The 15,638-nt window shown below is 39.1% G+C and overlaps 1 protein-coding gene across 2 annotated transcripts in view; it reads left to right on the forward strand.

Annotated features, from left to right (window-relative positions):
• Positions 1-15,638, forward strand: part of NCKAP5 (NCK associated protein 5) — a 351,387-nt gene that overhangs the window by 275,668 nt on the left and 60,081 nt on the right. For both annotated transcript variants that reach the window (XM_059852591.1, XM_059852590.1), the window contains one exon: positions 12,744-12,848. In XM_059852591.1, the coding sequence (XP_059708574.1) occupies positions 12,744-12,848 (105 nt within the window). The remainder of the gene's footprint in view (positions 1-12,743; positions 12,849-15,638) is intronic.

Genomic DNA, 15,638 nt, shown 5'->3' on the forward strand with positions numbered 1-15,638 from the left:
ACATCAAAACATTGACTTAAGCTCCCAGGGCATGTAGTTCTGATGAGAATGATAATGCATTTAAGAGAAAATTACCCCCAGCTGCTCAGCATTCCTCTGTCCAAGTGTTTTAACTAGCCTGGAGAGGTTCCACAGAAAACCAATGTCAACACAAGCATGACATTCTGTGATACAATTTTAAATAAATAAATTTCAGCTACTGAGTCTAAAAACGAGCCATTTCCATTATCCTAATAAAAATAAATTGTTACAACTGTAGCAAAACCAGCAAATCAAATGAGCAAATAATCTTCAGGGAAGCCCCAAGTGATCCTTGGTGAAGTATTTATGAATGATTTTGAGTGAGGAGAGCAACATTTTTCACGTTTTGAAGAAATGTGAAGTCATTCTTCAAGAGCAAAGAGAGTATTTCAGAGTAAGCACGTGTCAGGAGAATGGTGGGGCTGTACTGATGTGACAGGCCTGGACAACAAAAGTGAGATTTTACTGCCAATTTTTAGACAGAGAAAAATAAGCAACTGACACTTAGTCAAACAACAATTTTTCTTTATTCTATGCATAGATTTTTATTATCAGTGATGAGCCACATGATGGCAGGAATCCAATATGAAACCCTAAGCAAGTATGTGAACAGAGTAATTAATGCAAGAATATTGTCCATGGTTATTTCCTTTATTCCAGGTATTCCATATGGGAATAAATTTTAAAAAGGAGGGAATTCCACTATAGGGAAGAATATTGCTGCAATCCTTTCCAAACCTGCCCTGTGCTTCACTCTTAATAAACATCAAAAAGACATGCTTTTTTATTCCATGCAGTTATATTTAACCCACAGTAATGCTTAAATTGTGGCTGTTCTGTTTGTTGAATATATTAACAAGATTTATTTGCAGCTTTCCATGTGAATCCCTGCATAAATGGTCAGGTGTAAGTACAGAGGCTGCTTAGAGACTGGTTGTGAACTTAGTGAAAGCTCTGAGTTACTCATGTGTTTCTGTTTTGTGTGACCAGCACATGCATGTGCTGTCTGAGCTGTTTCTGGTTTTGCAGTTTGCATTTAATTTATTTTAATATATAGTTGTTGTATTTAAGCCAAGAGGCACTCATTCAGATTTCCTATCTAAATGGAAAAAAAAATTATCATGGGCATTCTGACAGCAAAAATTAGCATGAATTTGTTCCAATGTTCTCACAGTGTGTGATGTGGTACCTGCAAGCCACGTGTTACACATAAAAGTGCAAGTTCATATCATCAGGTCAGCTTTCAGAGCCTCCCCCCTTTTGGATTTCACAGTGGAATAAAATAGTACCCTCTGCAAGTCCTGCTTGAATGTGTGCTCAAACAACAGATGAGCAGGTAATTGTTTTCTCATCATGGTGCATATTTCACACTCTGTAACTCTCAAATGGAATACCAAAAGAATGTATAAAATTAATTCCAAGATTTAAAGGGCTCTGTCTTGTGGTAAAATGGGAATCTATTGAAATTCTAAAGCACTACAGAATTATAACCTTTATTATTACAGATCTGTGATTTTCTTTTTATTGTGCTAATGGAGCTAAGTATGTAGTTCATTTTTATTTTCTTAAAACTTTGAGATTTAAACAAAGGATAACTGTGCAAAAGCAAATATGAAACAAAGAATAGATAAAGGATGAATTTATCTGTTATTACACTCAATACATATAAAACCACATTTATATTTTACTTTATTACTGTGGTTTTGTTACTGTTATTTAAGTGCAGTGGCTCTTTGAAGATGTGAAGCAATACAGAATCATGGCTCTTTTTACTGAGAAGTAGGTGTGCCAATAAGTGATCTGCTTCATAACATTTCAGCTGTTCAGATTATATCAGGCCAGTGTGAATTGATAGTAATGTAACATTACACATTCCATCAAATGAAACAAACTAACATTATGCTAAGTGGGTTGAAGCACATAAGGTTACTCAATAGGTATTTTCTGCTGCCATCTGTTATGGAAAAGAATAATTTTCCTCTGATATACTTTATATTTTTTTGTATATTCTTACAGATACTGCACATAGAAGAAAGGGTTGATAATTAGAATAAAATGTTACTCATAATGAATCATAAAACACCTAAGGAACCAACCCCACCTTTTAGTATTGAATTTCACTAATGCTCTCCTTTGTTTCCCAAATGACCTATCTTCTTTAATGATAACTTGGATACTGGTAAGATTCAGATTCTCATCCAAAGGCCGTGGCACTATTGACTAAATCTCTGTTGATTCGCTGAGAATGTGAAATACTGTATTGCAAGATAAAATCAGCACGAGGTGCTCAGTGAAACTGAAGAGTCCATTAGTGCCTTAACTCTTAAATTACCATCTCTAATCTCTCTTGATAAGGACGAGCTGAAAGGAAAAGTTACCTTTGTCATTAAATCTTTAACAATGTGATATTGACAACCTGGAGTTTTTCTGTATTTTTAGCATCTTTAGACTGCATCCCTGCTCCTTTCTTTCTCTAGATGTGGGCAGGCTGTGTTCCATTAGTCACTGAGCAATGTCTGGGTGCAGGAAGGGGCAGTGATTTGTCTGTGTCCTGTGTGCATCACAAGGGCATCTTCCACATTATGAATTAAACTCCATCTTACTGCATTAGAAGTATGGAAAACAGACTGCCAAAGTAATGGCATCATGAATTAATAGCAGTGCTTTAAAAATCTCAAATATACTCCCACTCTTCAGCTCATCTTTCTGGTATACAATTTCAGAAATGAGCTACTTAATTTTGTAGTGTTTTGATCCTAAATTTTTATATTCAGTTACATTTTAAAAGCAGAAATGCTCAATCATTTTTTTTTTAAGTTTCTGTTATTTACTATTAACTGTTTTTCTCTAAATAAGCCTTGTGTACTTTTCCTGTACAGTAGATGCAGGCACAGACACAGATCTAGGCACAATTATTATGAATTATAGATACTGGGAGTGTGAGCATGAATCAGAGATTAGCATTGTGTTTTAGAGGCTCACTTGGATTTATTTGACTAAATGATCCCTAGGAGATCTTGACAATAATTAGAAATATGGGTGTACTCTGCCCTGTCACCAGGTACTTGCTCCTGGGGGAATAACAAAAGGATTTAACCTTTCATTTAGGTCTTCAGGTCCTTCATTCACATGGGACCAGACTTTCAAGAGCTCAGGCATTGTGCTGAGCTCTTCTAAAAATCTAGCTACTGCCAAAATGGGAGCTGATCCCTTTAGAAATTCCTGTATAATGCCTCCTTAAGCCCTGCTTTTATCCACAGTGAGAAACAGATCAATTCACAAGGGCACGGGTTCCTCGTCAGGAGCTGGCTGGCACAGTTCTCCTGAGCAGAGACAGCTGCTGAGAGGGTTTGCAGCTCTGAACCACCTGAGCCAGGGGTAAAACTCCCAACTTGGACCAGGCTGCCTCTGGCTGCAGGGTGGGAGAGGGGATTTTTCCATGCCATCCCATGCCAGCCTAGCCCTAGCCCTCCCAAGGCCAGTGCAGGTCCTAAATAATGTTTGGAGGGTTTGGAGCCTTTCCTGCCAGGAGCTGTGACTGGCATTTTCCATCTCCTGGTGTTCCTGCTGGCTGGGCCAGCAGGAGGGAGGTGCAGATGAGCCTTGGCAGTGCAGGGCTGTGTCCTCAGGCCATCCTTGCACCCTCCTTGCTGGTACCAGCACCAGCTCTCCCTCCTCACCTGGGCTTCAGCCTTACTTGGCCTGCATGGCCAGCCTGATGCTGAGATCATCCCAAGGTTTCTCATCCCTCCAGAGTGGCTTGGTGGAATTCCAGAAGGCTGCAGCCAAGGTTTGAGCTGCTTTTTGAGATCATCATGTCTCCAGAGTTGTGCTGGGTCCTACACAAGCCCTGAGATTTTGGTGTGCATCAGGATAAACCTTGAAGAACTTGAAATGCCATCTGGAGGTCTTGTGGTCAGATTTGGGACTTTCAAGAATGAAATACCACTGGAAATGCACACTTGTGACCATCTAGAAGCTTTATTTCTGAAAAGCAGTAGAAGTTTGGGAAGGCCTTTGGGGTAATTCCTGTCCTGGCAGAAATTCTTCTCATTTCAGTAGGAGAAGTGAAGGCAATAATTCCTACCAGCTGGGAATCTACCCACTTATTCTTTCTAAATCATAGTTTTAAGTAAGTGCTTTGAGGAAAGGGAATAGAATCAAATACCTTGTATCCAGGTATTCAAGAAAAAAGTCTCTTCTTATTAGAAATGATTCTGTCAGAGACAAAAACAATGCATTAGAGTTGGAGAGAAAATATCTATGTAAATGGCTTAAACTAACAATAAAAGTAGTTCTTGCAACTCTCCTCCTGCTTTTAAACTCCTTTTAATCCATGACATTTCAGCAGTATTACACACACACACACACACAAAAAAAAAAAAGGAGGGTGGAGGAATGGAGTAACTTTTTAATGCTTAATACTGATGCAAGGAAAATGTGGTTTGTTCAACATTAACCTTGACAAATTTGTGCTCTTGTCATTTAAATGAATGAACCTTTCCAGTGCCTAGATTGCTGGACCTTGGGAAACAGCAGTGAGGAAGGATTGTAAAAACAATGCCCATCTCTTTGAAGTTTGGTTTGGGTTTGTTTTTTTTTTTTTTTTTTGAGTAAATGAATGATTTCAGTGAAATCCAAATAAGGATGAATCTGCTCACTTGAATCCCCTGTTCACAGCCAATGAACTTCCCTGTGAAACAGAGCTTGCCCTCCTGGCTTGCCATGTATTGATCTAAAACATCTTCCTGAGCCTTCTCTCTCCTTTTCCTCCTACAGGCAAAAGGTTAGTGTTAGATAATAGTATTAATTTTCCAGACATCTGCACATGTTTTAATAGCCTTTAGAAGGTTTGAAATGGTTTCTGTTTGACCACCACAGGGCTAAAATGCCATTAAGACTTAGATTGTAGCAATACATAACAATCATAGCCCTGTAGTTCAACCTGGCAATAAAAAAGCTAATTTATTTTATCGGAGATTTAAATTAATTTGATGAACTCCTCTCTCAACAGGAGCTGTAACACCACTCTCACTAAAAATACCATGTCCCTGCACATTTTCCAAACCAGATACCAAACACTTGTGACAAGCCTTGTGTATGTATTGTGGGTGCTATTTTGGAGTGTTTGCACGTGTGTTTGTGTGTCCATATAAAACTCCTACTGTTCCTGAGACCATTTTTATTTTTCTGTCATATCTTCATTCTGAGCCTCTCTTCCTCTGTCATCTGGCTCGTAGGCTCAGCAAGAAGTGATTAATAAGGCAGTCTCCAGTGTTAGCATTGGGGTTTGTTTAACACCTTGAGAGCTGGAATCTCGTTGTGGACAAAAAAATATTGCTGCTTAGGTAAATTCAGTAGAAAATAGTGTTTGAAACAGACCTATGCATTTAACTAGGACATTTTTGAAAGTCTGTGAAAGAAAAAGACTTCAGACAGTTATCATTTCCAGCTTTATGCCAGAGGAAAGCTTCAGCTTATCCCATTATAAAGTGATAAAGCAGCATCTGATGGCAGCAGCTTCTGTGATAAAATGATCATGGCAGCACTGAGAACGAATCTAATAAGGGAATTGATCTGTAGATTCCAATTCTGGTAGAGCCAACATTGATCAACATAAATGTCAATAAGAAGATCTCACTGAGGTCTGCCTAATTCCTTTAGATTATTTTGGGGCATAGTCAGAAAGTGAATGTGAAAATGGATTTTAAACTGTAGGAATTACAAAGGCAACAGCCAGTGTTATGTTGTGCCAGGAATATCACTGGCTGTCATTGTATGAAATGGTGAAATTAGTGAGTGGCTTTTGATCATATAAGGATTGATAATGCAATAACTGTTGCAGAAGTGAGACTTTTCTCCTGTGGTTTTATATTAAAGCATTTCTTAAATACAGTGAAATACTAAAAACCAGCCCACCTTTTTACTGCTGAAGCATAGATAGCATGTGTAGGACATGCCAGAAAAGATTAATGGAATAGTTCTTCACTGTGGCAGGAATTCAGTATAAAGTTGTTTCCGAGTAAAAAGTATAAATTCAATATAAAATTGTTCTTTCTGGCAACGCTGAAGTGTTAAAAGCAAAATGGTTTTGTTTGTGGACAGTGCAGGAACAGCAGGTGTCAGGATGTGCAGAATGTGCCCTTCCCTCTTTGGTATTGCCATAATTCACAGCACCTAGGTGGTGCTGGCCCTCATTTAGCACTGTGGAATTGACATACTGAGTAGGGCTAGATCAATGGGAAGACATTTAGAAAAATAAGAGACAAAATACAAATATGTACTTAATAAAAGGCTCCTCTCCTGCACATCACAGTTCTCACAGCACGGCTGTTTCACCATACTCCAAGGAGTCTTCCATTTGCAAGCTCGTTGAAAACATTTTTTCATTAATTATTCACGTTCTGAGTAGCTGATTACTGGGTCATTGATGTAAACTGTTGACTTTACAGTAATTACAAACCACAGGGAACTTCATACATGCATTTTCCTAAGGAATTAAATTAGCTCATTTTCATATTACTGCAATATTTACAGACTCCTACCATAGTGCTATTAAAATGAGAAAAACACTTTGGAATCTCAGAGCTTGAAAACACTGATAGACATATAAAATGAAAAATGGGATCAGAGGGGATTACTTTGTGTCTTTCAGTGTAACTTTTATTTAAAGCAGTTTATAAAAATTAATAAAACTAAGGATTTGGAACAGGAGTAATTTTAGCCTTACATTAATGTTGTCAACTCTCTGAAGAATACAGACAGATTATGCTATTGGTGTTTGTACATCAAATGCCTGCTTAATACCTCCCAATTGATACCCTAGAATACAAGTTTCCAGCCTTTGGAGTTACTTTGGGTCTAATTCACTGAGTTTTGCCATCTCTGGATCTCTCAGTAGTAATAGAGAGCTGCAAGCTTGGAAACTCTGCAAACAAATCAAACTTTGTTTTACTTTCTGCGCTGGAATTGCCTTGTTAGCAGGATTTTCTGATGTTGCTTTAGCACCCTAATCTTCCATACGAATGTTTCAAGTATCATATCCTTGTCTTGGATGTTGCCTAGTCTCAATAAACTCACCCAGAGGATTTGCCAGCAAACTGGCAAACCCCTGTTAATTCTGGAGTTGGATTTAAAGTCTAGCATCTTCTGTAAAGGCTGTTTAGAAAAGTGTGCCTAGTAGGAGGGAAAAACAACAAAAACAGATGGAAAATACCAAATTAGAACTTCCATGAAAGTTCTTTTATTAGATTAATGGAAAGTTTAGATCCACACACTTGAAATTTAAGGGCTAGCTGAAAACTTCCTTTTTTTTTTTTTTTTTTCAATTTTGCACTAAGAACTCATTTAGCTTACTGAAATGCATTTTAAAGTTAATCCTTTAATATTCACTTATGTACAACACATCCACCTATCACCACTGAGCAATACTGCACCTTTGTGGTTGTTTCCTGTATTTTAAAGAGCTGAGGGTGGGATCAATAAAAGTCTCCAACTGTTTGCTCAGACCACTGTAAGAGTTATCCTGGGGCTCACCTACTGTGTGTTAACCCTTTCCTCCTACCAAAAAACCCCTGTAGCAACACTGCATAATAACCCTGTAGCAACAGAGAAATAGAGAAACTAGCTGAATGTGGTGCATTGACTCTACAGTCAGCAGTTGGATGTTCCTGCCTGTGCAGAGCCTTATTTTTAGCTTTTAGAGGTCTACGTGATGAACATCTAATTCCTTTGTATTAGGGAGGAGCATTTTAAACAGTCCAAGGGTGTTAGTTTTTCACTCCAGTTTTAGCCCCAATCCTGTAAATGGTTAAACATGCCCCAACATTAAGAGGAAGAATAATTTTCACAGAATTGTGGAGTGGTTTGTGTTGGAAGTGACCTAAAAACTCATCTCTTTCCAACCTCCCTGCCATGGATAAAGATACCATTCACTAGACCTGGTTTTCATCTACTAAACAGTGTTAGCCATGAAGTTCTGCTTATAGGAAGTGAAAAGTAGGAAATAATTCTGAATTTTCTATCAAATAACTTCCAGAGCTGAAAATAATTATTATACTTTTGGTTTTGTAATATCAATTATATGCAATAGCACATCAGGCATTTCTGGGTGTACACATTGTGCAGTTGCAAGTATATTTCCTATGTTGGTGATTATTAGAATTAAAAAGTTGGAAGCATCTTCTTGCAGCTTTTACTTTTGCTTCATATTTGGCTGGTTTTTGTTGACAACCATGTGTTCTACTCATGGTTCTACTCATACTCTACTTTTAGAAGGCAAAATTTTCTATATGTCAGAAGAATATATATTCCAAAGTCTTATTTGTCTAAAGGCAAAGTTGATTTCTACTTTTGGTGGTTTCGTTATTTTTTTGCTTAACTATACTTTATTTTCTCCTTAAATCCAGAATATTTAGTGGATGAGAAGGTCACACTTTGTTTTTTGAACAGTGCATGTTCTACCCTAGATAACTTTTGGTGGGACAGGTGAAGGATGTTCCCAGCTCCAGCTGAACCTCCCCTCTAAAACGTATCTAAGGACTACAAAAATCAATATTTTGTTTCATGAAAGATTATGCTTCTACATAAACTAATAATATATAAATATTTTGCCTAATAATATTTTTTCCTTCTGTGGCCTACTGCCTTTATGGTGCAATGGAAATGAGAAGGTTTTCCCTGCCAGGCCAGTTTCAGTGGCTGGGCTACAGAGGGAAGCAGGCCAAGATGTGCCTGTTCAGGTTTGTGATGCCCTGAAAAACAGCAAGGACAGGAGAGGGCCACACACACCAAACAAACATTTACAGCTCTGGCATGCAGTAGCAGGATGAAAATGTCTCCTCGGTATCTAGAGAGAGAATTTTGTGAATGATAGACTTTGGCTCATGTGAGGAAAGCAAAGCCAATTGATTTAATAGCAATTAACTCATCCAGTATTGGAGAGCTGTGTACTCTTTGGCATAACTCATTGAAAATTGTTCTGGCAATGCTGCAGACCATTAGATGTTTAAAAAGGAGATGGGAACTGATGGATATTCTGCAGAGATAGAGTCAGGAGGCACAATGGTTAGGGGAGTCTCTGTAATATTGCCTTGTGCCAGCAGGTAGTAGCTTTCTTTTATCTTCCTAGAAAGTCTTAATAAGAATGCTGCTGGGGGAGGGGAACTGGCCTGCTGGTTGATGGATTGGTTATCTGCCTGCCAGATAATTGTATTTCCTATTGCACTTGATATAATGGGTTTCCACCCAAATTATCAATTACTTTGTTTTTATTTTTCATGTGGGTTACAGGAGTTAATCTTGGCATTGAACCACAAAGGGCACTGCCTTTTCTGCATCAGTCTCTCAGGTGGAGGAGGAGCTTTGCTGCTGTTGGTCACAGGCATCTGCAGAGAAGTCCCCTCTGTTCTGCCCTGACCTCTCAGCACCCCATTTCTGGAGAGATGTGGGTCCAGTCAAGCTAAGATGTAACAAACTTTTCAGTCCCACCTGCCCTGTAGTACCCAGTACAGGGTAATTTCCAAGGAAGCTGGCCCATTCCATGCTGTATTCAGTTCCATGTGGATTTTCAGGTCTGCAGCCCAGTGGTCCTGATGCTTTTCTGTTTCCATAGGGGTCCAAGTGCTCCCCAGCACCTCTAGTATTGCTCATTTTCCCCTTAGCATTGTATAGGGCACCAACAAATGGGGCAGATAGCTTGGATTTGTGGGTGTAAGTCCTCAGTTTCACAGTTAAGCATTTATTTAACCTGATGTGATCTCTTCCATAGAAGTCATTTCTGTGCAGTGGCCTGCCTTTGGTTGCATTGTGTCGTGATAGCATCAGCAGTGATTTTAATACTGTACAATTTTCAAGGCAGCAGTAACTCCTTGATCTAGTTATGTGACTGTCATCTGAAAATACCCATAAAGGACACAGTACATTTTGTGTATCTGAGAAGAAATCAGAATCAAGATACATAGTTAGCACAATCTGTTACTTGATTTTAAATGCATCATTAATGAGGGTTTTTTTAACAAATGCTAGAGTTTTCCCCATTCTTTAATTAGACAATGGAGAAGGAAAAAGAAAATTAAATGAAAGAGAAACATTTTTTTCTTATGCTTTTCTTTTGTTATTGGGTGACTTGCTTCAGTGCTGTGTGATTATATTTAATTAATGACCTCAAACTTTATTATTCTGTTTGTTAATGCTAGTCATTGTTCTGGCCACCTCTGTTAGTTTATTTGCATATGTGTGGGGAGGAATATTCCCAATGTGATGATCTCATTTGATACAGAAATATAATCACATTATACATCTTGAGAACACACTTTCCTTCTTTGTTAATCATTTTAGTCTGCTGACTTGCCTTTGGTACTGCAGCTTTAGAGAGTCACTGAGTTTAACAGTGGCAAATGTGACTCAAAGCACAGCATGACCCCTGTGCAGCCCAGTCACTCTGGTCACTGAGCCACTGGGGAGGGACCCCAGAACCCTGAGCTGTTTCCAGCTGGGCTGTCACTGATCACTGGTCAACAACTGTTCCTGATTTCTGCCTGTTCTGGCTGATCTCTGCTCTGATGTCTGACACAGATTCTGTACTCTGTAAGTAACACTAAATTTCATCGGACGACGTTGTAGGGGAATATTTTGTTTCCCTTATTGAAATGTTTATAGGTTCCCATTTAAGTAATAAAATGGGAAAGTGGAAAAATGGGAAGACAGTATTACAATTGTAAAATTCCTTTAGCACTATTTCTAGGATCCTTTTTTTTCTGGGAAAATACATTTTCACCTATAAATGTTTATCCATCTCCGCTGTTCCCAGTCATCATCTCCAAAGCACAGGTCTGACTATTGTAACTTCCACTAAAATATCTCAGGTGACTGATTTCCCTGGAGAAGGTAATTAATTTGTCTGCAAACCACTTGTTCATAGCACTAGTGACTCTTGGTTCTGAAAAGAGTGGGATTCTCTGGTGGCTCAGCGGTGCAGTTGGAATTATTGTCAAGAGGAACAAATGTACAAAGTCAGTGAATCTGTGACTTTGGGCAGGCCTTTTACCTGGAGTTTAAATCTTTAACAACCACCTGGCACTAACACTAGTGGTAGAACTTTGAAAGGTGCACACTGAATAACCAGACATCACTGATGTTAAAAACACACAGCCTGGATGTAGTTAATATTTATAATGAAAATTGTCTTGGATAATGAGTGCTTACAACATTTTATTGAATCTATTCAACAATATATTGGATAATACATATTTATACAGAATATTGATCATTGAAAATCTTTTCCATAATCTCTCTGCAACAGACAGTACCTCCTTAATAAACCTGGATGAATAAGTAACTCTGGAGAAATTACTCCCAAATTCATAATTAAAAGTTGTTAAAAAATTTCCTAGATTGTCTGGAATAGAAGCCTGAAGCGGAGCATGCAGATAACAGAGGCTGCAGGAATGGCTGCCTGCTTTGTTCTCTGGCAGATTAATTTCTGCAGTGGGTACCCAGAGAGCAGGCTGGGGAGCAGCTGGGTGTAAGATACTGTGTGACTTGCATTTCAGGGCCCTGCACAGAGCTACTGCTGCACTGTGTGGAGGCTCTTCTGCCTGCAGATTCTTTTTCCCTCTGTGGCCAGTCTTTTGGGATGGACAGGGTGATGGGGCACTCCACAAATCTCCATGGTTTGCATCCCCCACGGAATCCTCTGGAAAGCACCTGCCAGGGTCTGCACCATTTGTTCCTCCAGGCTGAGGGGGCTAGATGTGGTCTCTTAGGTTGCAAGCCTGGAGAATTAATGGGAAAGTGAAAAGAGCCAGACCCAAAGTCCTTATTTCTTGGGATTTATATTTTTTAGTCCATCTGCATTGATTTCAGTAGACCCTGAGTCAGATCCATGCTGCCTGTTACATGGTGTGCTGGCCCAGGACTAACAAGAGTGCAGATATTTTTTCTTTTGAAGTGATTGGCTGAGGCATTCACATAAATCATGGATTTTATTGAAACTGCAATTAAACCAAACCAGGCTTAATGCAGACTGAAAGCCCTAGAATTAGTGTACAGGTGGACCTGGAGGGAAAGGCACAAACTTAGCCATCCTGCCAAGCAAAACTGAGAAAAACTCTGTATATAATCGAACAGCATGTGAATATTAATGCACAAAATCCTCTGAGTCCCCAGTTCCCTGATGCAATTATTTTCTATTCACATTAATTGCTCCTAACAGATGACATTAATGACTTTGAGTTAAAATGTGTGCAGGGGAGGCCTTCAGCAGATCAATGCTGGTTAAAAATAGGGTCACTTTTGCAATCATTCACACAAGGTGTAACAGCTCATAAACAAAACAACATTAACATGTTGATTGATTTATAAATGTTAATTTTTTAGTTCATTTTTATGCTTTTTTCCTGAAACTTGTCAAACTCTGTGGATAATGGTGGGACTCATGCTCATTTGTTATTGTTGTGGGTGAAGTAATGATAAGTGGCAAAGCAGTGACTAGAAGAAAAAGTAGAGTTTGTTTTGGATGAAGGATGATCTGTCCTCCAGACAGGAGGTCTTGGACAAAGTAAGCACAAAGAGCAACATTTCAAATTAGAACAAACCCTCTTTTACCTCGGGCTCTTCGTTACCCTTGAAATTCAACAGCAGGGTTTGGAATTTTAAAAATGCTGATCTGCTGAATATCTGACAAATGCTTATGCTTTGCTCCTTCCCTTCTGCCCCTCCAGAAACTCCACTCACGCATCTTGGACCTCTCATCTGGGGATTTGCTCTCAGAAGTAGAACGAAGCCGAGGCCTGGTGCAAGCCAGAAGTGCTGATGCTCAGATGCTCGTGAGTGTTTGTGCTGCCCTGGTTCCCCTCACCTGGAACCTCCTTTTCTCCTCTGAAGTCTGGTGTCAGGGAAGAGCCATAAAGCTGATCTCTGAATTGAAACACTGTTGAGGCAGATAACAATGCTTTTACTTCCTTCTGTTCTCTGAAATTCAATATTGTGTCCTCGGCTGATAGAGCGAGCAGATAGTGTCACTGTGCAAAAAAAGCATAAATCTTAGCAATGTCCCCCATACACCTTTTTGGGTATTGATTACATCTCAGAATCTCTGAGAAATGGTCAAGGAGCTTTTTATTAAAGCCTGTGCCCCGTATTATTCATCCCACTTTTATGATATATTATGTATGAACTTTTAAAAATTCATGGGCTCTGCATTTTTATTTTTTTCAGACGGAGTGAGCTTTGTGCTTATTTGGCAAAACGTTTGCCAGCGTGGCTTTCATGTTTCATTGTCAAAGGGAAAAGCAGCTTAAAAAACAAAAATCACATACAGGGAAACAAAGAATACAAGAACAGAACATTGAACCTGCCTGTGCCTTTGATCTTGAAGTATAGTCGTGTCAACAAAAATGTAATCTCCCTTGTAATACCCACTTTAATGAAAAGGCATTGTTTCAAAAGTTCACAAAAATGCTAACAACATTATGCATTATATTTAATTAAGCCTTCAGGTTAAGTTGCTCTAATATAGAGTTTTGTGTCTTTAATGGTCTGATTATTTCAATTTTCTTTGATTTCTATTGAAAATTACATTTTTAAACTGTAATATCGCATTCAAGCCTTTTTACTCTAATTTCATTAAAGGTAATGACTAAAAAGTCATGATTGCAAAAATTAAAATTTCACCATGTCAGTTAATAGATCCATATGCAAGTTAAATGTATTTAATTAATGCATCATAAACATGCTATTCAAAGTACTTTCTTGAATAATTTAGAGAATAAAGCCAAATTGAAGGGGAAAACTCCACTCTCTTAAGTGATCTGAATGCTATTTAGAAATTGAGTGGATACTCTACTTCATAATCTGGAGTGACATTATGGTTTTTGCACATTTATTCCTCTCTTATAGATGATTGCAGTAATATACTGTTCTTTTGCTCTGCTTGGATAGCTCCATTTTTCCCCATTGCTGAAACAGTAGGACCAAATGCCTTTCTCCTCTCTTAGGTGCAAAGGAAACAAAGTGAGAGGTTGGAGAGGCTCTCAGACTAGCTGAAGATGACAGGAAGGCAATACTTGTCACTGTGCTGTGATCTCTTTCCTCCTGCAGGAGGTTCTTACAGGAGAGGATTTACAGGCATCCTTCCCTTGAATGCTGTGATGGCTGGGACACAGCCCAGGATAAGGGGCAGAATTCCACATGATGTGTTTTGCCAATGCCAGAGCCAAAATGCAGAGGAATAGCCAGAACAAGCAGCTGCTGCCCTTGGCCTCTGTGCAATCCACCTCCCCAGGAGTGACACTGCCACAGCTGAGGAGGCTGATGGCAGGGGGCCTCCCAGGGGAACCACAGTGTCAGAAATAAAGACTCATTTGTCTCAACAAAACAACAAAATCTGCTTCAGAGCCAAAACCACAGGCATCAGCCTGCCTGTGATGCTGAAAGAGGTATTCTTCCCAGAGTCACTGGATTTAAAGGCTGCTCCTCCTGCATCCATTTGACTTCCTAGGAGAACATGTACCAATAATTCCCAGAGGTGAAATGTGCTCTTGGTGCCTCTAAATGATTTTCCCATTCCTAGGTTTTGGCTGTGATGAAGAATAATGATTTGCCCTGTAGTTATGTTTGTCAAAACCTGAACATTATGATGTCAGCTGAGCGATGAACAGCTGTACTGATGAACTCCTCAGCAGTAAAAATTCTGCTCTCTCCCATTGAGCTGAAAAAAGGTTCAACCCCAGTAGTAATAAATGGGAGGAGCATGGGGGAATAAATGGAGGAAATTAGCAGAAGGCCAACAAACATGTCAGTGCATGAGAAGTGCCTACAAACTGAGTGTTCCAAAGATTTCCATGAAGAAGCTGAGTCTAGGGCATACACAGCCTTGATAATTTTTTTATGGATTCAATAACTTTAGATTTCTTGTTTCTTCCTAAGTGTAAATTCTTCGTTTAAGCAAAATTAATTTCAAGTATATCTACATACAAAAATCAATAAATACTGTTTCAGTTTGCCTTAATGAAATGCAAGGGTAAGTTTTATGAAACGAAGGCACAGAATCATAGATTCACTTTGGATGAAAAGACCTTTATGCTTAAGATCATCAAATCCAACCTTTCACCACCACGGGCTGGAAAGGTCCCTTGAGATCAATCCCACCACTAAACCATGTCCCCAGGTGCCACAGCTACACAGCTTTTAAATCCCTCCAGGGATGGTGACTCAACCACTTCCCTGCTCCGTCGCTTGACAACTCTTTTAGTGAAGGAATTTTTCCTAATATCCAATCTCAACATCCCCTGGCACAACTTGAGGCTGTTTCCTCTTTTCCTGTCAGTTTCTGCTTGGGAGAAGAGAATGATCCCCACCTCATCACAACCTTTTTTCATGTAGTCATGTCTGGTGTTCCTGGTAATTAAAATGATGTCTGATTCTGCAAGGAAACTGGAGAATGGTGCAAGCACTTAACACTAAAGAAGCTCCAATGCTGTTAGGCTCAAGAATATTAGTTTGAAAACAAATTAAAGGCATCCTAGCTACTCCTACAGAGGTTTAATATTTTACCTAAAGTGCTATCTACTCTTCATTACTCTCTTCCTCAAAGCTGGCACTTAGTCACAGTCAGC

The sequence above is a fragment of the Haemorhous mexicanus genome, chromosome 8 (assembly GCF_027477595.1).
Source record: "Haemorhous mexicanus isolate bHaeMex1 chromosome 8, bHaeMex1.pri, whole genome shotgun sequence".
Classification (NCBI taxonomy): domain Eukaryota; kingdom Metazoa; phylum Chordata; class Aves; order Passeriformes; family Fringillidae; genus Haemorhous; species Haemorhous mexicanus.